This window comes from Varanus komodoensis, unplaced genomic scaffold (genome assembly GCF_004798865.1).
Source record: "Varanus komodoensis strain SLA01 unplaced genomic scaffold, ASM479886v1 scaffold8, whole genome shotgun sequence".
NCBI lineage: Eukaryota > Metazoa > Chordata > Lepidosauria > Squamata > Varanidae > Varanus > Varanus komodoensis.
The window spans coordinates 4,760,113-4,784,948 of record NW_025336481.1 but is presented as its reverse complement, the minus strand read 5'-3'; the positions used below and the strand labels follow the sequence as shown (position 1 = coordinate 4,784,948).

General features: G+C 46.8%; 1 protein-coding gene across 1 annotated transcript in view; it reads right to left on the bottom strand.

Moving 5' to 3' along the window:
- Positions 1-24,836, bottom strand: part of MYT1 (myelin transcription factor 1) — a 98,209-nt gene that overhangs the window by 39,320 nt on the left and 34,053 nt on the right. Inside the window, exons 7-14 of the mRNA XM_044455149.1 lie at positions 22,304-23,086; positions 20,732-20,866; positions 15,985-16,075; positions 12,052-12,165; positions 8,683-8,897; positions 4,795-5,000; positions 2,342-2,611; positions 1,089-1,243 (exon numbers count right to left, since the gene is read on the bottom strand). Of these exons, the coding sequence (XP_044311084.1) occupies positions 1,089-1,243; positions 2,342-2,611; positions 4,795-5,000; positions 8,683-8,897; positions 12,052-12,165; positions 15,985-16,075; positions 20,732-20,866; positions 22,304-23,086 (1,969 nt within the window). The remainder of the gene's footprint in view (positions 1-1,088; positions 1,244-2,341; positions 2,612-4,794; positions 5,001-8,682; positions 8,898-12,051; positions 12,166-15,984; positions 16,076-20,731; positions 20,867-22,303; positions 23,087-24,836) is intronic.

The window sequence follows — 24,836 nt, the reverse complement described above, 5'->3', positions numbered from 1 at the left end:
GTAATGTTTACTCTACTTTGCTGTCTATTTGGGGCCCCCACATTCACCCGTCACCAAATTTGGAAATGCATTTCCCTGTGAAATCGCACATCGTAGGCTCAGGCGCAGGTCAGATGGGTCTGAGGAGCAGACTTTGGAGACAGAGTCAATGTCAGATACCAGATTTTCAAGTTCAAACTGAGTTTTAGGTTGTAAACTAATGCACACATCTGGGAATACTTGTAAATGATGGCATTGTGTAAGTTTGCAAGTATTGGTGCAACTGTCTTATTTTCTCATTTGCTATCTATTTAAAACTCGAGGGAACAAAATCTCTTACAACTATTTTTCTCTCCTTCAAATACTTTCATGAAGGTCAGTGAAACGTAGAGGTAGGACTCCCTTTCCCCCTGCGATTTACTTGGCATGTGCCAGTATCCAAGATTACAGCTAGATTCAATTGTGGGGAAATACACGTATTCTCCAGTTTCACTTGGAAAACCTACATGTCACCATCTGAATTTCAAAATTTGAACTACTTAGTGAATCACACAACCATGCAGGTACACAGAAGCCTTTGCTGTCCCCAGTTTATCCGCTTTCTTTACCCCGTAGCACTTGGAGGGCCAGAGCAATGGTGCCGGGTGAAGGATGCTTCCCAAACAGGGGCACTTCAGCAACGAAGTTCCAAGGAAACAACAGAGTGCTTGTAAAGAACCAAGCAACGTGATCTGTTTAGAAAAAAAGAATTTTCCCCACCACTGGATTAGAAAGTCTGGCTTTTATAGCCACTTTAAGATTCTGGTGCTTTGGTTGCGCTCTCTCTCTCTCTCTCTCTTTCTCTCCCCCCCCCCCCACCTCCATTAATCATGACACAGCTTCAGGAGACTATAGGGAATGAGAATTCATCTCCAAAATCAGGAATAGCTGAAGTATTAAGCATCTCTACAACTCCCGTTTTGAAGTGTTTGGATTAAATAAGTCCCCCACAGTTTGAAACATCAACACACTTGAATATTTTTCCTTGATGAATTCCCCCTTGCCCCTTTAGCAAAACCATTTCTTTCTTCTTACCCCTCCCAGATAATAGCCCAAGTGGCAAAACTCACGTAAGAAGCTCTTTCTTGATCTCCTTGGAAAGGAACTTAAGTTTGAAGTTGGTTAAGGTGATTTCCCCAGGATACTTCCTTTCTTCAAAAGTTTCTTCAGGTATTTCCTGATCATCTGCTTCAGAAGAGGCGAACGAACGGACTGCAGGCTCTGACTGCAAGAGATGAGCAAAGGATCTGTAGGAGTGGTGGACAAGCAGAGCCGTCCACAGAACCATTTTGGTAGCAGGCTGTAAAAACCGCAGGCGATTCTTTAATACCTGTTAGTGATCTTCCACCCGTCACCAGGTGGTCTCTAAGACCACAGACACAGAGACACATGGAAACAGAGCACGTCAGAAGGGGCCTCCCGAGCCAGCTAGTCTGACCCCTACCTACCATGTGCATGACCAGCCTATCCTTGAATGCCTTCACCAATGCGGCTTCAGCCTCCTCCCATGGAAGCCCATTCCATACTCTGGGGTCCTGACTGTCAGGAAGTGCTTCCTGGCATCCAAAATGAACATTGGTTCCTTGAGCTGGGCTCCATTGAACTGCGTTCTGCCCTCCTCTGCAGGGGAGAACAGGTCTCTACCCACCTCCGTGTGACACCACTTTACGTACCTATATGTCACCAACAGATCGCCTCGGAGTCTCCTCTCCGCCAGGCTGATAAGACCCAGCTCCCTCGGTCTCGCCTCATACGGCTTTCCCTGCAATCCAGCCACCAGCCTTGTGGCCCTTCGCTGCACTGATTCCAACCAGGCTATATCCTTCCTGTAATGTGGATCCCAGAACTGAGCACAATACTCCAGTTGCGGGCGCACCAGGGTCGTATAGAGTGGCAGTAACACCTCTCTCGATCTAGAAGACACGCTTCTGGCTATGCAGCCAAGGGTGGCGTTTGCCCTCTTATGACATAGGATACCATTGGATTCATAGCAAGAGCTTTGCAGAGCAATTACTAGCTCCCTACAAAATGTATCACAAGGGCAGAAGAGGGGCTACCAGCCTACTTCCCTCAAGAGGTTCATAACCTTCCCGGATTGGCTACGGGAATGCTGGTCCTCTGCCACCAGCAAGCATAAAAGCTATCAGGCTGCTGGCTTTCAAAGAAGGAGGGATATCTCCATCATGCCCCAGATCTCGGGGTTATCTGGCTACAGCTAAAAGGGAGAGGTCATTGGTTCAGCCTCACATGCACGAGGCATGCTTTTCCGCATTTCTTCCACTGCGCCCCCAGTTCGGGGGCCCTCGCGCCTGTCGCCGTTTACCTCCTCGGGTTCCTCCTCCCGCTGTCGATTTGGTTTGGTGTAGTCAATGGGGCCGTCCCATTCATCCTGGCGGGACGTGTGGCTCGACTGGGGTGAGGTCATGGTGCTGCTCGTGGCACTGTTGCTGTTTTGGCGCTGGGACACATCCGGGGATTTGATGCTGGGACTACTGCTGCAGCTGCTACTGCTGGGGAAGGCGCTCTCACGCTTGCGGTGCTTGTTCATGCTTAAGTCCAGCGTCCCGTTCTCATCCACCTCGATGTCCATGGACTGCAAGGTTGGACACAGCAGATGTGACTGCCTGCCTGCCTGCAGCCGCTTCCACCCCCGCTTCTGCAAACTTGGCCTCTTTTCTCAGCATCGCGTGGCGTGCACCCCCCCCCCCCCAGACTGGATTGCTGGCTGACCCGGAAGCGACAGGTCTACCTGAGGTCTGGTTTCAGTGGGATTTTGCTCCCCCTTGGATCTCCTTCAGATACCGAGTGGACCCCCTGCAGTTGCTTGCAGGCGCTCCTGGCAAGCAGGAATCTTAAAACTTGATAGGGACATGTGTTGGATGAACTGGTGCTTCTGTGTGGGACTGTCACATGAGAGGCCCTTGACTTGCACAACCACAACTTGTACAGCGCTGTGCAAATGCAAATCACACTAACCAACTGCACGAGGCTCACACGAAGCTGCCAGTTCAGCCAGAACTTCCATGTGGTGTTCACTGTATCAGTTGTCCATGGATGACCTTGTGCAGCTGGATACCAAGTATCTACAGGAGGTCTTTGGCCTGTGACATGGCGGTCAGGGACCATCCCACGCACACCTTGGGGTAGGAGGAAAGTTGAAACAAACCCTGTTCCAAAGAATACTTTATCTTTTGGTGAACATCTGATTACACTAACCTCCTGCGTTTACTACAAACATGTTTTGTTTCAAATCACTATGATACTGACAGAAAAGGATTAAAGTATTGATTTTTTTAAGCTCAAAGGCTATAACCAAATTTGGCATCTAAAGTCAAGCAAATATAATCCAGCTTTGTGTCTCCTCAAGTCAACATCATTTATAGAGGCTACAGCTAGAGGTGTGAGAGAAATCTGTAACAGATTCAATGTGTTGGGATTTCTATGGCCCCAACCTGTGGATTATGCAGTGGATCCACTTTTCCTGAACTAACGGATCCCATGGATTTAAAGACTGTTCTGCTTTCTGTAATTTTATGTAAATTTATTTATAAACACACAAAAACAAAACTATTGACCAAAAATGTACACCCTCCACAACATATCAAAGTGTTAAAATGTATATTTTGGGGGAATTTGTGCATTTCTGGAAGTGTGAATTTGTTCAAATATATACCAACCTATTTGCAGAAAATCCAATTCTGTCAGTAAATGAATAACATCTGTGAAACCCAGATGCAACATGTTTATCGAAGTCCGTCTATCCCTAGCTGCAGCTGACATACCAAAGTTGACTAAAAGCTGTCCAAGAAGGGCTAAGAACATCAGCAAGCAACATACTTGATCTTCATGGGGGAATTCCATTAACACAACTTCGGAAAGTTATAATACAACACTTCCACAGTTACCCATGTTTTAGTAAAGTTCAAGTTCCAATACTGTTGTGCATTCTTTATGGTACTGGCTATGAAAATGTACAGAAACTTCAGTTGGTTTAGAATAAGGTGTGAGGCTATCTTGGGAACCACAATGCTGAGCACATGTCACTGGTGCTTCAAAATGTTTACTTCCAGGTTTATTTTTAAATAAAATTTGTATGCCGTCCATTACTTCCGTCTCTGGATGGCTTACATTAATCAGAATAAAATAAATTAACTATTCCACGCTGGCTGAAAATCCAATAAAATACCAACAATAAAATCCAATTAATACATATTAAAATATTGATTGAATAAACAGGTCTTGACCTAGTGCCGAAAAACATATAATGATGGCGCCAGGCGGACCTCTCTAGGGAGCGCATTCCATAGGTGAGGCGCCACCACAGGGAAGTTGGTTTGCAGGTGCTTTAAATATGCAGCTTTTGATCTCGAACATCTGATCGGTATAAAGCTTGCTAAGTTCACCAGTTCAGGCCAAGCTTCAGGAGCCGACTTCCTTGGAATGTGTCACTCTCACGGCTCCCCAGCTATGGAAAACTCTAAAGTGGGCATCTAAAATCCCGTGCCTTTCCTTTCGGTGTCAGGCGAAACCCTTTTTAGTCTCCCAATATTTTAATTGTTAACCTGTTTTATTTAGTGGTTTTATATTTTAACACGGGATACTGTTTCTCATATTTCGGTTTTTTATTCTATTTTATTAATCTGGTGTAAACTGTCCCGAGAGGTCTGTGATGGGAAGGTACAGAAAAGTTTTAAACAAACAAACAAGACAAATAAATAAGGACACCCCAGTGCTTCACCCCAGTCTCCCAAACATGGCGGCTCGGCTCGCACTCACCTTGCTGGGAAGGTCTTGCTGCTTGGTGCTGAGATTCTCAGGCATTTCCCAGCAGCGTGTGGAGAGGTTCAGGATGGCGGTGGCGGCCATATGCGCGGCTTCGGCGTCGTGGCAGTAGTCGAAGCCTGTGGATGAAGACGAAGCGCTCTTCACGTAACTGCTGGAGGGACTGTGGCCCGGGGAGGAGGCCTTTGGAAAAGGTTTGGCTGCAAAAGGGGAGCAAGACAGGTGGGGTGAGGCACGGCGGTTGCTCAAGGACCACGTGCAAGCAAATCATTCCGGGGCAGCTGCTTCAGAGGCAGGAGTGTCCTTGTGGATCCCAGTTAGGAGTGGGGGTGCGGGTGGGAAAGGGACCCGGCCAGATTCGAAGGCAGAGTATTGGCCATCCTTGAGGATGAACTGCGGATAAAAGCAGGATGTTGCAGGGGCAAAAACGAAAGCCAGGTGATCAACAAAGGGCAATCTTGCAGGAACCCCTTCATTTTTTAAAAACAGGGATTCGTCTGATCATTATGAATATCTGAGCACATGGCCTGAGTGGATTATAAACATGCAACAGCGGTTGCTCTCCGAACTGGCCAGAGATGTAAAGATGCTGCAGTAATTCAGGTTTTCGTAATCCAAGTTAGATTCGAGTGATGTATTGTATGCAGTAGCTGCCCTTGACTATTTATAAAGTTCAGTGGCCTAGAATAGGGCAGCCAAAATGTTAGTTAGACACACTGATCTGAGAATTTCTTCACCGTGCTAAAAGAGCTGCCTGCCCAGACATTTCTTGGCTCAAATTTGTGTCCAGCTTAGTTTAGGAATCACTATGTCAGGAACATTTGTCTGTCACCGCCCCCCCCCCCACTTTTAGATAGCAGTTCAAACCATGTTTATACTCCCAGCCACTGGCTGTTTGAAACTACATTGTTTTGTCCATTTTAGTATTGCTTCTTCTCATCTATTATTAATGCAATGTTTATTTTTATACGAATTATTTTTATATCAGTACGCGCCTTTGTGCACTTGCTTAAAGAGGAAAAGCAAGATCTTTTGAAAAGATACAACAAAATATTTTAAAAGGTCCCGGATAACTCCAGGTGGGACTAGAAAAAATTCCTGGAGAGTGATTGTCAGTCCGTGTTGATAATTCTGGAATGGATGAATTAAAGGTCTGACTTTCTATAGTACAGCTTCTGATGCTCCAATGCATACAAAATAAGATGTGGCCTGAGACATATCACGAGGATGAGAGACATCCCTAATATAGTGCTTTTGTGGAACAAATTCTATACTTTGATTACGCTTCCAAAGTAGACTTAGTAAGTAAGTTTAGTGAAGTCTACTCAGAACCCTTTAATGCGGGACTTCAGTAAAATTTACTTTGGCATTCCAAATTCCCTCTTCAAAGACTCCTGAGTAAACTTAGCAACTGTGGCATAAGCCGACAGGCATAGTTATGGATTAGTAACTGCTAAAACCACAGGAACCAGTGAGCAGAGTAGGAATAAATGGACAGTTTTCACGATGGGGGGATTGAACAGTGAACTGCTGGATGAGACCAAATTGTTTAGAATGATGATGACTCAAATGGACTGTGAAAACTCTAATCTAGATGAACCGGTAGCAAAATGGGAAATGGGTTCCATGCAAGTAGATGCAAGGTGACCCACACTGGGGCAAAAACACCCCAGCGTGTTTGAGAGGGTTCGAATGGGCTCTGGCCAAGCAGGAATGGATGTTCTTGGGGAGATAGTGGTGGCTTCAATGAAAAGAAAACCGGTGTGTGGCAGCTATGAAAAAGACAAATTCCTTGCAGTGGATTATTGGGAAAAGGACTGGAAATAAGACTAGCAGCATAACATCCATATACAAATTTGTGGGGTGGACACTTTGTGATGAACCCATTATGTATATCTCTCCATTTCGAATTATATTATAGGTATGGAAAAAGGGTTTAGAGAAAGGCAACCAAAAAGATCAGGAAGCTGGATTACTTCTTCCATGAGGAAAATGTTTTGTTCAAGGGGAAAAAGCAGTAAATGTGAACATGACTGGAATTTAAAAATTATGCGTGTTTTTCTCCCACTTTAAACTCAATAGTTGTTGGATGACATTAATTCACAGTAGCCTCAGGGCAGACAAAAGAATTTTCCTACAAAGTTCAAGGAACTGGTTGCCGGAAGCAGTGACACCGCTGGTTTGGGTTGAAAGGGGAGTAGACAGATTTCTGGAGGAGAGTCCCATAATATTGGCCTCGGCGACTCTAGGCCCTGGGCATGGCCGGATTCAATGGGCATCCTTGCTGTTGGGAAGCAAAGGAGAATTGGTTTTGCCTCCGTGCCCAGACTGTGGGCTTCCCAGAGGTATCTAATTGTCCACTGAGAGAACTGGTTGCTTCCCAGCAAAACTCTTATGTTCTCAACCAATGAAATCCACCCATGAATGATGGCCGGGGAGGGAAGGAACTCGGCTGTCAGAGAGGATGAGAAATTTATGAGCAGGTCCAGTGAGGTGAAAGGTTTACCCACTAAGTGAGAGCACTGTCAAGTTCCCAGAACAGTACAATCTTCTCCATTAAAACTATCGCCTCTGGGGAATTCAGAATCGTGGTGGTGGAGAGAAAGAGATGAGCCCTTCACCTCCTTGTTCTTTTCCCTTTCCTCATTTGCTGAGATGTGATTAGCAGGGATGGAAATCATATTTCCAATCATCTTTGCCTTGCAGGAATAAAATTCACCCCTCCCCGCAAGATGGGTTGGATTCCTCCTCCCCAGGAGAACAATTACACAAAGATGCCCATAAATATCTCTCTGTAAAACTACTCTCAATATCTCTTCATGTTCTAGCAGAACTCAGGATGAGGCTCTTCAGACAGTGAAATACTTGATCCCAAAAGCCGGGGTCTGTGGGACTAATTGAAGCAGGAAGAAAGTTTGTCCTGTGATGAGGTGGTGATGGTGGAATAGCCCAGAGGGAATTTAGAGGAGTGAAATGGCTAAGCACTTCCTTCTGTACGGGTCTCCGAGCTGAATTTAAACTCTTCCCCAGGCTATTTCTTAAGGACATAAAGGGCTGTCAGAATAAATTACACTCGCTTTCATCTAACAGCCAATCCATCCCCCATAATTCTTGGATTTAGTGTTGCCCAATGGTAGGATGGAGGAAGGAAGGAGAGGCAAAAGGAAGTAATTTTGTACCCCACACAATATTAGCTGGTGGAATTCGCTGCCACAATATGGAGTCATGATCAACAGCTTTGCTCTGGTTTTGTTGTTGTTTTGGTGTTTTCAGAGGATGAATTTTGGAATTCCTGGGGGATGATTCTGTTGAAGACTACTAGCTATGAAAGTGAAATGGGATCACCACATGCCTCTGATGACACATGCTTCTTATGTGCAATGTGGAAGGACCGTTACTCCGTCCATGTACTTTGAACATCTGGTGGGCCCAGCGTTGGTTCCAGATTTGGAAGGTGCTTGGGCCAGGCATCCTCCACCAGCGCCCTCGCCCAGGGAGTCTCCTTTCTCCCTGGCATGGTCATCAGTTGTCATTGCTCTCCGTCTTTTAATGGCTACCACTGCTTGTCAGGCAGAGAGCGAGTAAGCAAGTACATTCCTGCTCACTTTTCTTAGCTGGCCAGAGAAAGAAGCAGGTGAGCAACCAGATGGCCAGTGTGACGAAGAGAGCGCCTGCAGTCGTATGGACCTCTGGCAGGTGCTTAACCATGCCTAGCCTTGAAGCTGGCTGGTGAGGACCACTGCTGGAAGCAGGAAGCTGGATCCAATGGACCCGTGGTCTGATCTGGTAGGGCAATACTTATGCAACAATAGCAACAACAACACGAAGCAACACACCCTTCAGGGCATTCCAAACTACTTCACACGACGAGTCCCAACTTACATTTAAAGGCTTTAGGTGAGGTTTCGCTAGACTGCATCTTTGGGGCAAGCATGCGTTTGCCAAAAACCTGAGCATCAAAACTTGCATAATCGAAGGTGACCTTGGAGTATTTCTCCAGCTCCTTGGCCAAGTTGGCCCTTGGCGTGGTGGGAACCATATTGGGCCTGTAGCTCCCATACTGAGGCACCTCCAGTTGCTTCACAAAGCACATTGGCCTGAGAAGAAGGACGAGAAAACAGAAGATCGGCATTTTTGCAGAACATTTGCATTGCGGGGGGAATTTTGTGGGATGTGTTTTGGCAGCGTATTTCTTTGTGGAGGCTTGCGACTCTTTTGAAAGACAAAATAATATGTTATTAATTTTGAATTATTTCATTAAACCAAACAAAGCTTTTGATTGCAGCAGAAATGGGATACGACATTACTTTGAAGTCAATGTTCAAATCCACAGTTTTTGAATAGAATTCCCTACTTTGAACATAGAAAGTCTGGACTATTATAGTTTGTAGGGAAAGCACAAGGTAATATTTTAGAGATGGAAAATAAATATCTTTTGGGGGAAATACGATATTTGTTATACATTACATATTCACATATTCTTCTAGATATAGAATACTAGCTAAGGGACTAACTGCAATCCTTCACATGTATTTTGAGAAGTCACTGCTATCAAATTCAGTGGGACTTCCCCTGAGGTCCATGTGTATGTTCCTAACTGTCGTCTGAGTTAGGAATCAGGAAGCCATTGGTTTAAATCTAGGTCCACCTCACCTGAACTGATCAGGGGGACCTAGGCAAGACAACCCTCTGGCTCTGCAGTAATGCAAATACCATATTTTTCGCTCTATAAGACGCACTTTTCCCCCCCTCAAAAGTAAGTGGAAATGTCTGTGCGTCTTATAGACCGAATGTGTGTGTGCCTGACACCCGGGACGCTGCCGGCCGCCTGCACCACGTGGCCCCACCTGGCCGGCACGCGCTTGGTGCGCCCTGCTCCGCCCCCCCCCCCGGCACAGGTGAGAGCTTTGCCGCTCAGGGGGAGGCATGCGGAGGAGGAGGAGTCATGCGTTTTAACCCACCGGCCACACGGAGAGACAGACCGCTCACCCCCACCGCCCAGGAAGACCGGCCGTGGAGGAGGAGGAGCTGCGGGCTTTAACCCGCCGGCCGCACGGAGAGATGGACTGCTCACCCCCACCGCCTGGGAAGACCACCGCTGGCATGCTGCTGGCCCCACGTGGCACCACCTGGCCGGCACGAGCTCGGCACGCCCTGCCCTGCCCCCCCTCCTCCGGCGCAGGTGAGAGCTGTTAATCACAGGTGGGTGTGTGTTTTCAAATGGCATCCCGTCTTTTAATGAAGCCCATGGGGAAGCGATGGGGAATGTGCCTGTGATTATCAGGAAGCTTTCCATGGATCCCTCCTCTAGGTGCGTCTTATGGTCAGGTGCATCTTATAGAGCGAAAAATATGGTAACGTATGATTTCCCTTACGACCTTGTGCAAAGCTCTTCAAGCACTTCAAAGTGCTATAGAAATTCTAGCTATTCTTATTACGGGGTTAGCAATAGGGTGTCGTGTGTCTTGCACGCATTATTCTTCTATAAGCTATGTAAACATTTTAAACAGGGTTCACAATTTGGAAAACACCATTTTGAATTTCCTAGTCCTATTTGGAAACAGTCATATGTTTTCTTTAACCAATATTTCCAACCACCCAGAAACAGGAAGAGAAGTCAAGTATTAATGTAAATGAATATCATTTCTCCTTATTATTCGAGCTGTAAGAAGTTCCTGTCTCAGTTTCTATTCATGCACTGCTAAGCTGACTGTTATCCAGGTGGCATATTTCACATGGTCAGACAGTAAACAGACTCTTTAGAATGCGCAATACAGTTATCCATATTAACACATTTTCTGAACATTTCCTTCCAGGCCGTTTTGAAATATGTTTCTTAAAGAATAATTCTGGGTGTCAAAATACCAGTGATTCTCCCTGTTCCAGTGCCAGAGTTCTGATCCAATTTATTCCCCATCCTGTGTCTGATTTTTAGAAAAGTGAAAAGAAATAGCAGACCTAAGTATGATTCTTTAATATGTCAGGTTGCTTGGGATTCAGAAGCTATTGGAGGACAGGCAGTTACAAAGTCAGTGGCCCAGCTGCTTAACCTAATTGTGAGGGCAATGCAAATTTTGTGCTTGTTGTCTCTGGTTTTGATCAATAGATAAGATCAATTCCAACAAACTGTGGGCAATTGTTGGGTTAGCCCTGGCTTGTTTAACCCCTAAACAACAGGGTTGTTTGATTTGGTCATGATGAAACAACCCATGACTGTGGCATTAACTGGGTTAATTTCCAACAGGCTTGCTCACTCCCCCACACCCTGGCCAAATCCTGGGTTAAACAAGCCAGGAATTGAGCATTACGTGTCAACCAGGTCAATGACTATAAAATACAGCAGACTGAGAAGAATGGCTAACACAGTGTATTGGAGGGTTACCATTTAAGAGAATCCCTAATTTCAGCCACAGGATTTTGGAGAGTATGTAATTGCCTCACTTCCTGCCACTAATTGCAGAATGGATCTCATCGGCTTGGGTTTCAGATCGAGAACCAGGTGCCTTTACTCCTAATACCTTCTCCTTACCCACCCGGTCCTTACTAGTGTGTGGATACTAACTGCCACCAATAAGTCTGCCTACAGAACCACGGAATGAGCGTTGTTCCAGATTAATCACAGGGGAAAGCAGTGGGCATGCAGCTTCCACTCTGGAATGGAAGGCAGCTCTATGGTCTGGAAAACTCAAAGGCTGAGGAGGGGGTGACGAAGAGCAAGCCTGTTCAAGTGGCTGGTCATTAATTTGGGCCACGTTCCACTCCTGAAAGTCACACAGTCTGGGAAACAAAAGGGCATTGTTGGATGCGTTCACTGAACAGAAGGTGGACAACCGGCTTGTGACTTTCCGCCACCTCCTTGTTATGTCATTATAATGGCTGTGATTCTCTGGCAGTTTGCATCGCAATGTGATCGGTATGGATGCTTCTTGCTCGCATAGTTTAAAACACTTTGGCCTGTTGTCTTACCATTAATTCATTGTCCCGCGTGGCCTTACTAGAAACATCAATTAAAGTGTTACTGGGCTGATGGTCGGCTTTTTTCTTTTTTCTTTTTGCATTTGATGGTAAGAAAAGCATCCGCAAAACCAGGATGTGCCAGTATTTGCCCAAGTGGCAAGAAGCTCTTCTTTCAGAAATGCCACATGATTATAGTATATGGGAAGGGAACCCCAATACTTTGAAATAATAATAATAATAATAATAATAATAATAATAATAATAATAATAATAATTTTGGTCAGGCTCGATTACCTGAGTATCCGATCAGAATTTGAGTTACTCTTTGAAGGGTCACCAGTCGGGGGCTGCTGCTTCTCGTGAGATTTGGCTAGTTTTTCAGCAGCTGCAATAGGGCAGCCAGATAAGCTGTTGCAAGGAGGAGAGAAGGAACAGCAAAATGGAAAGACAGCGAGAGAGAGAGAGAGAGAGAGAGAGAGAGAGAGAGAGAGAGAGAGAGAGAGAGAGGGAGAGAGAGATTAATCCAACAGTGCGGAGCATTTAAAGTATTTCCTAGACATTAGCTTGCTGCAATTTTTACAAGTCTATATAATGAGTCACCTGCCTAGAGAGGTGGTGGGCTCTCCCACACTAGAGTCATTCAGAAAGAAACTGGGCAGCCCTCCGAGTGGGATGGTGTGACTTGGTGTCCTGCACGAGCAGGGGCTGGACCCGATGGCCTTCATGGCCCCTTCCAACTCTACGATTCTATGATTACTATTGCATTTCAGAGGCAAGACATGGCTTCCTTTTGGTCTGGTCCTTGCATTGGGCAGAGTGGGGCACTCCTCTGGTGGCAGAAGCTGTGGGGTCTGGAGCAGTGGGAAGGTTCTGGAGAACAGGTCTCTGTGCTAGGTCTCCTCGTGCTCCGTCAACTAGCTGGCCGCCCTCAGGAACAGCTCTCCAGCAGTCCAGCACACAGAATGCTGCAGGGAGCAGGGGGCAGTCATCCCGCCCTTTGCTTTCTGCAGCAAGATGCCTTGCAGTGGCCTCAGCTCGCCAAAGCTACCTAATAAGTTTGTGGCAGCAGCGAAAGCAAAATCTGGGACTCGGAGTTTTAGCCACCACACTCATTTTGAGCAACTGAAGCAGAGGTAGGAGCTACATCAAACCCATAGACCAAGACTCAATTTCAGCTAGTCTGGCCACAAAATCTTAGTTTCCAGGATCTAGTAATCCATGTTTCCAGGATGTTGTAAAAAATGACCAGCTCATGAGGGGTGGCCAGGTTACACACTCTATATCGTCATCCATTTCTTGTTGTGCCCTGCTGCTTGCTTCTTTCCTTCCCCGTGTCTGATGCGAGGCAAGATGGAGTCTCAGTTAGCATCAGTAGGAGACCTGGGCTGCAGGAGCGGCACAGTAACAGGAAACCGAGTGCGAAAACTAATAGCAAGTGGATCTGCCAGATTCCAACTCGGATGGATGGAATTGCTCAGGACCCTTTGCTCCGTTACAGAGAAATGGGTGGCTCGTGCCCTAACCGGCTATTCCGCAGGAACTACAAGGCAACTTCTGGGACCAGTGCATGCAGTCCAGGCTCTTGACAGCATGGTTTCAAAAGGGAGGCAGAGCACTCATTCTGGGATGCATCCGGTTGGGAAGGATCCCTGCAGGAGGCTGTATTGCGGAGGTTAATACATGGCTGGAGTGGCCGCAAGTTGACGGCACATAACAGCAGCACGAAATGCATGGCTCATGCCACAAGTCCCCAGAGGCTAAGGCTGGAGACGGATGACACAGTCTTTAAGAGCCAAAAATGATCTGAGGGAGTTTTCATTCCCGGAAGGTACCCAGATTTCTTTTGGTCCACTGTTACTTCCAGGCTTTGCATAATTTTGACCTGTGCAAACCTGGTGGCTAGAGAAGGAGAGCAGTGTCCTGAACATGCTTGCTTTCCTCTTGTCTGTGTCTGCTAGCAAGCCAGTCCCTTCTTGTTGCAACACTGCATTTTTAAAGGAAGATCCCTTCACCATCTGGGCGTCTTTTCAGTGTTTTAAATGGGTTAAAAGTTCGTGGAAGTGGCTTGCACTGTGTCCTTTTTGTTTTGTACAGTTTGGCTTTTCTGCCTCGGGGAGCGGTAGACCACAGGTGCTGAAAATGGGGCCGAAATGCTTCCTGAGAGTGACAACAGGACAGGCTGACATGCCATTAATCACTCTTAGGAACACAGCATCTAAAAGCATATGCTCTCTTTGGGCAGTGTCCCTATCACGGCTTCCATGTTTTCCCCTCCTGCAGAGCTTTTCTGCATGATACGCTTGGTGCATGCTCGCAGGGCTGTTTACAGGCTCTTTGGAGGATGTGTTGACCCTCTTGTTTTGCTTCTGTTTGTAAACGGCACATTCTGCACGTTTTTAGAGCAGGAAAATTGGGTAATATTCCTGAGGTTGGAAGACAGGGTAATGTCCTCTCGTGTGGCTGTGCTACTCTGCTACGGTGCAGTGCCACCTAGAGGTTATGTAGTGGCAAAGCAGGAAGGCAACTCCTCTGGTAGTACTCAAAGCTTGTTTTTTTTAGAATAATGAAACAGGCAGTAGTTGTAGGGGAGGAAGAGTCTCATGCGGAAGAATCCACAAACTGCCTGGGAATGATTACGACCTGCATTCACTGTAGCTCTGTTTTCAATGTGCGCAGCAAGAGCAGCGTGCGATAGCATTTGTAACAAAAAAGAGATGGGAAAATAAAAATAAAGTGAGTCATCAGCGCTTGGACCACTTGCGGTCAAGTGCAGTAGGAACAGGCAGGCAAAGGTCTGACACGCGCACCAGGCTGGTTTCTCTGTGTGGATGTGTGTGTGTGTGTGTGTGTGAGAGAGAGAGGTCAGGTGAGTCCATACCTACTGATTACCAAAGGTGGAATGTAATCCATTTACACAGGACAAGTAGTGATCCCCACCTTTCAAACCCACTTATATTAATTGCTTTCATTAACCATAGTTTCATGCTACAGGAATTCGTAGGAGGCACCAGAAGAAAGCTTGTGTGTGTGTGTGTGTGTGTGAAATCAAACATCTTGCCCAAGACAGCTAATTCACCTCATCCCCTTGCTAAATCCACAAGCACTTTTCAGATGCTCACCTATCTCCTAAAATTCCCTTTGATACCCTTCCCAAGACTATTTTCTTGTGCCGCCAGTGTGAACAACCCTTCTGCCTTCTCCCCTCCCATCCCTTTCCCGTCCCAGAGGAGGAGACTGGAAGCATCCCTTCCAACCTCACATTAACCCAAGCTCCTCCTGATGTCTGAACTCAGAGCACTGTGGTTTGCTTAAATGAGGGCATCCGAACAAGTCAGGTGCTGCAGCCATGCTTGGATCTTCCTGTTCTCCCTACCGATAATCCAGACCATCCACAGTTCCCCAAGTTCGGGTTTCAGCAGGAACAGCTCCAGTGTGAGCGCTCTTGTCCCCACAGCAAAAGGACACACTCCGCCACCATCGGCAGCCTTGCCAGGGTGGTGAAACTGTTCCCTCCCCGCTGGAGTTGCCACACAAACCCCCTTTCCCTGCTTGAGACTGCAGCGGTGCCACGGAGCTCTGCACTCGTGGCCCAGGGGTCGCATGATCTTGCCCCGTGGTGAGAGAGCAGGAACTGTTGGCCACCTGCTGACATCTCACGAGAGCTTTGGAGCCCCGCTGGCCCCTTCCCACCACCCCTGGCTGAGCTGGCTACAGAACTGACTAAAGTGGGTGGGGGCATCTCTGGGCTGGGCTGGGCGAGGGGAGTGGCAGAATCCACCCCTCTGCGGCTACCTCTTTATAGGTGGGCAACTCTGACTGGACCTGTGGCTTGTTCGGAAATGGAAACAAACTTCCCCATCCCTTTTCATGGTCATTAGAGAGGAAAAATGCTGCATGCAAGCAGCACCTGCATGCACCTGAGGTCTTTCCCGGAGCTGCAAACCAGAGTTTCATGTTATATATCTGGTCTGTGCCATGGCCTCTTTTGAGCCTCAAATATATTTTTCCCCCTTTCCCCCTTTCTCTGTCCCAGGTCTAACATCCCCCAGATCAGCCAGGCATCTGTGATAAACGTACCACCCATCCGGCCCAGTTTCTTAGTGCAATATGGTTACTAGGACTGCAGTTCTACTGCTGGCAACTGTGATATCCTGAGCAGCTTTAAAATTAGCCGAGGAAAACCCACACCTTTGCCATGACATGACGAGAACGCAGGGGAGCACATACCTGCGGTGTGTGTTGCGATTGCTGTTCACGTGTCCCTGTCCGGTACACCCAGGTGTCGGGCATTTTAATACATTCTCGTGCATGGCCAAGACTTTACAGTGAAGACAGAAAGGAGAGAAATGGTGAAGAGGCAACAACATGATTAAGGAGAACAAAAAGAGAGCAAACCAGGTCTCAGTGCAATGGGTTTCCTGGCAACCTGCTGGGATATGGAAGTCTCAAATTAGCACGAAAGATCTCGGAGCCCTGCAATCTCCTCCAGCTTCGTCTGGCATAAACGTCCAGACCACTTGGCAGAAACATCCCAAGCAGGTGCAGCATAGCGGTTAAGCACGTGAGCTGTGAGCCGGGAAGCTCTGTCTGGTTTTAGGGTTGGTCTCAGCATTCCCTGATATCTCTAACAGAGCTGGGGAAATGGTTTGGAAGGACTTGAAGCTCAGCAGTTGCCTCTGGCAGCATTATCTAGACAGGGGGCCTCCGAAAAACCTTGTGTAAGTTGATCTAATCCCTTTGTAGGACGAATGAATACAAATGTTTAGTTTTTAAAAAGATACTTTAAAAACGTATTTTTCGTAGTAGTGCTTCATTACAGTTCCCCTGCCTGTCTCTTTCAGGTACTTTTAAGTGATTGGAATGGTATTTGCTTTCATCCATAGTCTCTGATTTTTTAAAAAAAACGATTCTAATCTTACTGCCTCCTGCAGGGATGACCTTAAAAGCAAAGAAAATAATTTGTTTTACAGTTCCTTGGAAAGCATACGGCTTGCATTATTATTATGTTTTTAAAAACACATATCACAGATGACAGAGAATAGCTGATGTCTTGTTCTCTCATCCCCCACCTCCAGCTCTGCCACCTTTGAAATGAACCGCTAAGATGGGGGGCTTCTTTCTTTATTATCATAAGCACAAGCAGAGTTTCTTGTGATGCAGTTTCAAAAGAAATTAGTTTAAAGGCAAAGGACTAAATATTTATCCTTTGGGGAGAAATTAGTATATGAAATGTCTTAGTGCCACTTTCTACTTTCTTATTAATGCTTGGGAAAACATTATGAAAGTGACCACTTAAATTCCGTTGAATTTTCCACATTTGCTCTGTCTCCCCCCCCCCCCGCCCCCGCACGCTCCTCCAATTGCTTGCAAAGTACATTGGGATAAGTTAAAACATCTATTGTTCAAAAACATTTCATGGAAATCAGTATAGGCTGATTCCTTCCAGGCAAGACTAAATGAATATTTCTAAATAATTTGGAAGTCCAAACAAGGATTGGATGGACTCCATAAAGGAAGACATGGCCTTGAATTTATAACAGCTAAGCAGGGCTGTCCTGGATGGGACTTTTTGGAGGGCTTCCACTCACAGGAGTGCCATAAATCAGAGATGACTTGATGGCACATAACAACGAGTGCTTTAAAAATGGCAAAGGACCATGCTGGTATTGTCATAAGAATGAGAATTATTGGCTGCATTTCTGCTTGTATATTAATTGTTCATATAGCACCCTCTATGTACATGGTGCTTTGCAGGCGTGACAGATGCTGACCCCAAGGGGCTAACAGCCTCAAGTAGATGCAGGGAAGCAGGAGAGGAAGCGCAAAACGAGTGATGGGAAGGCAGAGGCCCACCTCTGATTAGTTCAATGCCAAGTGCTTCTCCAGCACATTATAAGAGCATGACCAATTTTTGTAAGCTGCTCCAGGAGACTTTTCGGCTACAGAGTGGGGGATGCACGCATACATAAATCATATCCCACCTCTCTTCCATCATGGAAGTCAAGGCAACTTACATGTTGCACTCAGGTGGTCTCCCCACCAGGGACTGACCAGCCCCAGCTGCTTAGAAACAGCAGTGTCCTTAGACCAGGGCTATGTCAGGAGAATTGCCTATGAAATCAAGGGCCATACGTCATTCTGAAGTTCCACTAATTCCAAAGGAAGAGAGTTAAGCACACACTTAACTCCCCCATTTCCAGCACTCTAACATAAGCCCTAAAAATGATCCCCACATTACAAAGGAATATCTCTCTCTCTCTCTCCCTCTCTCTCCCTCCCTCTCTCTCTCTCTCTCTCTCTCTCTCTCTCTCTCTCTCTCCATGCATATGTGTGAGAGAGAGACAAAGAAACAGAGCCAGCCAGTGAGTTCTGAGCCGAAATAAAAAGCAAGAGGCATCTTAGCTAACAGCCCAGTCTCTTATCCAATATGTTACAGTTGCTTGTGCACCAGAGTCTAGCGTAAAGTGCTGGGCACGGCGCTGCAGAAATTATGGACATGCGTCTTTGATTCAGTCATCCTGTACTGCAATGGAGCAGACATACAAGGATGGGGAGCACACTAGCTGTACCCCCTCCTCAAGGCAAATCTGTATGTGCTGAGGTTTGCTATGCAATCCAGAATGCTTGTAGAGATCCAAACTGAAGAATTTAGATTATGGTTTAGCATCAGGAATTGTCCCTTTCTATAGATCATTGGTTTGAAGTTCCTCTATTCCTGACCTGGATGGTATGACAGTTAAATTTGTAACAGATTTGAGTTACAGCTAGAGTTCCAGGCACCCTACCAGTATCACCCAAAAGCTTCGGTTATGCAGCTCATATGTTTTTCTTGCAAAGTTGCATTTATATAGAGAAGAGAGATTTTTGCTCAGTTTTCTTGGCAGACATGCAAGGGTATTAAGCCAGATTCAGTGGGGTTTTTCTGCCGGTAAGCATGCACAGGATTAGCCCATTGTCTTCAGCACATTAAAGAAGCAAAGGACTGTTGTTACAAAACAACATTTCCTCCATGAGATGGAAACTAAACACCCAAGCTGTTTTGTTGGTAGAGATAGGAATATTCACAATTTGAGAATTAGACACGAGACCATAAGCACTGTCTTGCAGGACCAGGTCTGTCTAGGCCAGCATTCCGTTCCCACAGTGGTAAACCGGGCGCCTCTGGAAGTCCACCAGCCGGGCATGAATGCAGAGCACATTGCAGGGATTAGGGAGTGGGAAATGCTTGGTTGGTGAGCCAAGTGAGATAAAGGAAGTCACCCCACGATTTCCATCCTGTCCGCCATCCTTAAGGCAACCCTGCCGGAAAAGTCATCATCACAATCCCTGTGCGAGGGGCAGGGGTGTGTCCGTGTGGGACTGAGAGTCACGGCCGCAGGGAGAGCGATGCTGGACTCTCCGCTTGCCCTTGCACTGCACAGGCTGCCTCGACATCCGCACATGTCCTGGAGCCTTACAGGGCGACGGCAAATGGCCCATGAGAAGAATCTGCACACAGCTTTCAGCAGAGGCGAAGCTGGGCTCGCCTCGAGGAGATATCCAGCAAGCAGCTGCAGCCAACCGCACCTTCCTTCCTGTTCACGCTGCGCAGTTTCAGGCTTACACCTGAGACATTTTTGGCGCGTCACTTAAAAGAAAAGGGAGATGTGTGTAGTTTGGGGTCTCCATACTTCCCACGTTGCCTCCTGGATGTCTCCTCACCTGTTTCTCATGTCGGATTAATCTGCTCTTTCTGGGAGCAGAGGAGAGGGCTGCCCACTTTCCCTGGACTGGCACTGGCTTCCCAACATGGCGATCTCTGTTTTAGCTTGGCTGCCAGAGATCCTTTGGGTTGGACATGCCACAGATGGAATCAGGCTCTCTCACATCATCTGCTACTAAGCGATGCGCTCCCTCTGATCTGTTCAGCTGCTACTTGACTGTTGCGTTGCCTTCTCTGCTGTCACCTTTGTCACGCTGCACCTGGAACACCTCACCTCACCTCCAGGGGCACTAGAGTTGCCTTATCTACTAATGCATCCAGTTTAAATTACGTTTCCGTAAGGTCTAACGGTCAAAAACCTCTGGACTGGTCACAAAATAAGAACAGATTTCCACACTGGGCCAGGCCATGGGTCTTGCTCACTCAGTGTTCTGTTCACAGAGAGGTCAACCAGCTGCCCATGGGAAATCCACAAACAGGCCAAGACTGAGGGGAGACAGGAGAGCCTTCTGCAAGTACTTCAAAGGTTGTCACAAAGAGAAGGCCAGGATCTCTTCTCCATCATCCCAGAGTGCAGGACGTGGAGTAACATGCTTGAGCTACAGGAAGCCGGATCCTGGCTAGATATCAGGAAAAGAATCCTGACTGTTAGACCTGTAAGATGGTGGAACCCCATGACCTGGGAGGTGGGGGCTCTCCCACCCTGGAGGCCTTCAAGCTGCATGGACAGCCATCTGCCAGCAATGGTTGAACTTGGAGTCTTGCACTGAGCAGGGGGCTGGATGGCCCTCTGGCCCCTTCCAGCTCTACTCTTCTATGATGGTGCTCTGTGCCCCACAGAATCATATATATTGGCATATATGGGTGCCACCATATTGCTTCTTTACTGCTGGCTGCAAATAGCCAGTAGGACTAGTAACCATTAACAGCCTTGACAGACCCAAATAATAGAATCTAAACATAAAGTATATAATAAATACCCTATAAAGCAAAGCAACAGAATATAACCAACCTAAAATCAACAGGAAGAGAATCACCATTGCTAAAAAGTGGCAGGACTAAAAATAAAAGGACCAACAGCTGCTGTTCAAAAGACCACAAAGAAGGCATCAAATGAGCCTCACTGGGGGGTGGGGGACTGGACAGCTGGCGGACACCACTAGCGAGGCCTTCCCTTTGATGAAAAAGTCCTTCCTCCTTGGTTGAAATGCAGGAGCAGCTGCTGATCATGAAGCAAACTCTGTTGTGTGAATGGCTCAGAGGCAAACTTACTTTCGGGAGGGATTCTGTCCTTGTGTGGGCAGCCAGACAAACTGCGATGGTGAGGATACAGCCCTGTGACGTGACCCGTTCCATCACAACCAGGCGTTGGGCATTTGATCTCACGCTTCTCAGGTCTTGAAGGATCTAAGGAATGGGTGGAGAAGATGACTCAGGGAGGAGATTACAAGCTGTGCTAAACACTCCTGAGAAATTAGTCTTATTAGAATTCCTCTTGCTCCCCTGGAAATTCTTCAGAGAAGAACCTTCAAGTTTGGCTTACATTTCACTTTCAGTGGCAGGTCTATGAAGGGCCTGTGGAAATAGCTAGTGAAGAAGATGTGTACATTTTCACTAGAGGAAAATGGAACGAGCAGACCAATAGTCCGTTGGGAATGGTGCTTAGTTCTTTAAACATTGCTGCCTGAACTATTCCTAAAACTAAGATTAGGCTGTGGCGCTAACAGACATAGTATTTACTACACCTTGATGGTGTGAATCAGCTCCAGGTAGGCAAGGAGGAAGTTGTGCTATAGAACTGCAGTCCTGTGAGCATAAAAGCAACACACAGACAACCTCTAAAATTGCCTTGATGTATAACTCCAAAATAACCATCTTAACGCACAGTTTGTCTTCCACAGTGACAGCCCAGCTACTTCTGGTTAGCAAAACACAATGGAGGCAAAGACTGGGAGAAGCCAGCTCTTTTAAGAAGAGGAGAGGCCGTGAAGCTTGAGTTCATCCAAGTTTTCCAAGCTCCACCCCAGAGCTTGGGCAGCCTCATTCCTGTTTCCAGTTGTGAGCTTTGTTATTGTCGTTCTAATGGGGACGTTGTGCATTTGGATACATGTGTTTTTTAAAGTGTGTATCCAAATGTGTATTTTTCCCACACTGGCAAAAGTGGGAAAATGCATATATTAAAAAAATGCTCACTTTTCTAAGGAACACATTTTGCAAACACTATTGCAAGCTTGGGGATATGTGAATTCTACCCGCAAAATTTGCTCCTCTTTAGGGGTATGAACAGAACACGTTCTGTGTTACACAAATGGGAACTGAGTTCTCATGTGTCCTCATTCTTTGTGTGAAGCTCTTATCTCTTGCTGCTGCTCAGACATTTCGAGCGATTCGAGTCCTTTCACAAAATCATCTGTGCTAGTGATTATTGCCCCAGTTTGTGGCCATGAATATGGCAGATTAATTAGCACAGAATGAAACAGCTTTTCCTTTTCATTTGTCCTGAACTTGCCAAGCCATTTCACTGCATGAATGGGCCCACGGAACGTCTGAGAAACAGAAAGAGGGTGTCCTCCTTTCCTCTCGGAATTGCCTATCACTGAGGGAGCGAGAAAGAGCCGTTTTCTGCTCCCCGGTTGCCCAGTGCAGCACATGGGGCCAGGAGAGGCATAGTATCATACTCCTTGGGGCCAGGAGGGAAAGGAATCATCGCAGAGATGCCCAACAACCTTGTCTCAGCCTCTGCTGCGACTAGCAGACCGGGGACAGGTAGAGGACTCAAGCGATGGGAATGCCCAGGCCCAAGCAAGCTTGGGTCCTCCGCCCCCGGACGGGAGAGGCCCCCACCTTTGCTGTAGTAGCTCTTCCGGATGGAGTCCAGGCCTTTGCTTTGCTTCTCCTCGACCTGGAAGTGCTTCGCGTGCTCCTCCGCCAGCTGCTGGCCGGGCTCCCTCACCACCTTCACCTGTTCGGCTTTCAGCGCGATGGCCTGCTCCAAGAGCCCCAGGTTCCCCCGAGTCATCATGTCGTACATCTCGGACTCGTCGGTCACAGTGGATTTTTGGGAGTGGGAGTCGTCGTCCTTGTCGTCGTCTGATCTCACCTCCACGATAACGGAATACTCAGGCTTGGGGCTGACCAGTGGCCCATCACAGTGGGTTTTGGGGGAGTCCTGAGATGTGTGAGGAGTTTCTTCGCAGATCACTTTGGTTGCCGTCTCCTCCTCCTCCTCCTCGTCCTCCTCGTCCTCCTCTTCATCATCATCATCTTCCTCCTCCTCCTCTTCCTCCTCGTCCTCCTCTTCCTCCTCCTCCTCCTCCTCCTCGCCTTTTTGCAGCTTGCAAGACTCCTCATAGCTCACCTCGTCATCTCGATGTTCCAGGCACAGGTCACTGCTGCGTTCACTGGTGACCTCAATGACTTCCTCGGCATCTTCTGTCTGGATGATGATCTCCTTTTCACATTCCTCCTCAGCTGCCTCCTCCTCCTCTTCCTCCTCTTCCTCCTCCTCCTCTTCCTCCTCTGCTTCTCCATGTGGCAAATGCCCAACACTCGCCCCAGCACTGGAGACTTGTCCTTCGCTTTCAGATGGCTGCCCCGTGACTGCCAGAACTCCTTCTGCTATTTGGCCTAGATTTAAAAGAGAGTTGGCAATTATTTCTCGGCAGCTGTTGGAGCTGGCCTTGAGGCAGCCCGGGGTAAAAGTGCCCAGACTTTGCCCAGTATGGGGGTTTCTGGGGATCTGCCCTGTAAATGGGAAAGAAAAAGGGGAGGGGAACCAGAGAAACTTGTGAATAGCCCAAGCTAAAGGTTTCATCAAAATCTATGTCTTGCTGTTGCATTTCCAGTTGCGGCCACATTTATAGCATTCAGTAATGGAAGGTAAACAGGCAGTTTTCTCTCCTAAAATTGCTCTCTCCGATGAGATGAATGTCAACATTTGACATTTATTTTCCCCAGGATGGCATCTGAAGTCATCAACTAGACAGACACGTGTGTGCTTGGTCTTGTGCCTCTCTGGAGCAGTATTTATGCAGAGAAAACGTCACACCAAAGGTTGATGCCAATGAAGGTATGGACAGATACATCATTCTCTACATTTACACGAAGAGAGTAATACGACTGGGATCCTCAGGCCAAGTACTTGTCTTTGGTGTGGCCAAGATCACTCTCTTCTTGGAGCCCATGGCTTTGGGGTGAATTGGTACTCATTGTCATTGAAGAATTGCCACTGATGGCAAGAGAAGCGGTGCCAATGGATTGGTTCTACCCTGAAGCCACAATGTATTGGTAATTTAGCTATGGGCAAGCAAAAGGCCTGCCTGTCCCAGGGACAGTGTGAAATGGGAACAAACGTGTTACAAGCATCTTATATATTTTGTTGTTTACTATGTTTTCTAAAACAGAGGTGGCCAGCTTGTAGTTTACAATCCCCATCAGCTCTAGCCAGAATAGCCAAAAATGAGAATAATAGAAATTGTGAGCCAAAATATTTGGGAGGGCAAATAAGTTGCCCACCCTGATATAAAACCATGCAGTGCCATGGGTGGCACACATAAAACAAAATATAATCTCTATATACAATGCCATAAAATCAACTTGCAGCATAAAATACTTTTTCTAGACAGAAAGCAGGATAAAAACAGTGAATGCAGAAATGTCATTAAAAACATTTCCGCATTAATGCAGAACGGTCATTAAAAACATTTCTGCATTAATGCAGAATGGTCATTAAAAGCATTGAAATCACATCCTTGTTGAGTCACAGGTTTTTAAAAAAAGATTCACTTGGTTCCAAAATGATATTAAAGAAGGTGTCTGGACAGAGCAGTCTGCAATGAAGTGACCATCACAAGCAACCCCTTCCCCATAGCTGCCCACCGGCTCCACTTGGGTGGACACACCATGATAAGGTGCCTGGAGAGGCTCTCAGGAACTGAGCAGAAGACAATCTTTCTGTTTTCCTGGTCCCAAGCCACTGAGAGCTTTAATGGTTAAAATTGGCACTTATAATTCATCTGGCTGGTGTAGCTGATGGAGCACAGATGTGATATGACTGAGTTCACCACTCTGAGTTAGCAGTCTTATTTTGAACCAAGCATTGATAGTAATCAAAATTAAATTCAAACAGAGTGGAACTAAAGGGATATTGGAAGATGAGAACATGTAGGAAATGCGGCTGAAGTTTCGTATCATCATCCACTCGTAACCCTTGCGTGTTTTCCTACTGCATATTTCATCTGTTTTCCTTTCCACAAAACAATTGGTTAAGGAGGGAAAGATGGGATAGAGCTACAATGTCTTTTGATGGGCAGCATTTGGGAGTCCTTCATCTGGAAGCACACCAAGTAGTTTTTGAAGAATCCAGAATTCATTTGCA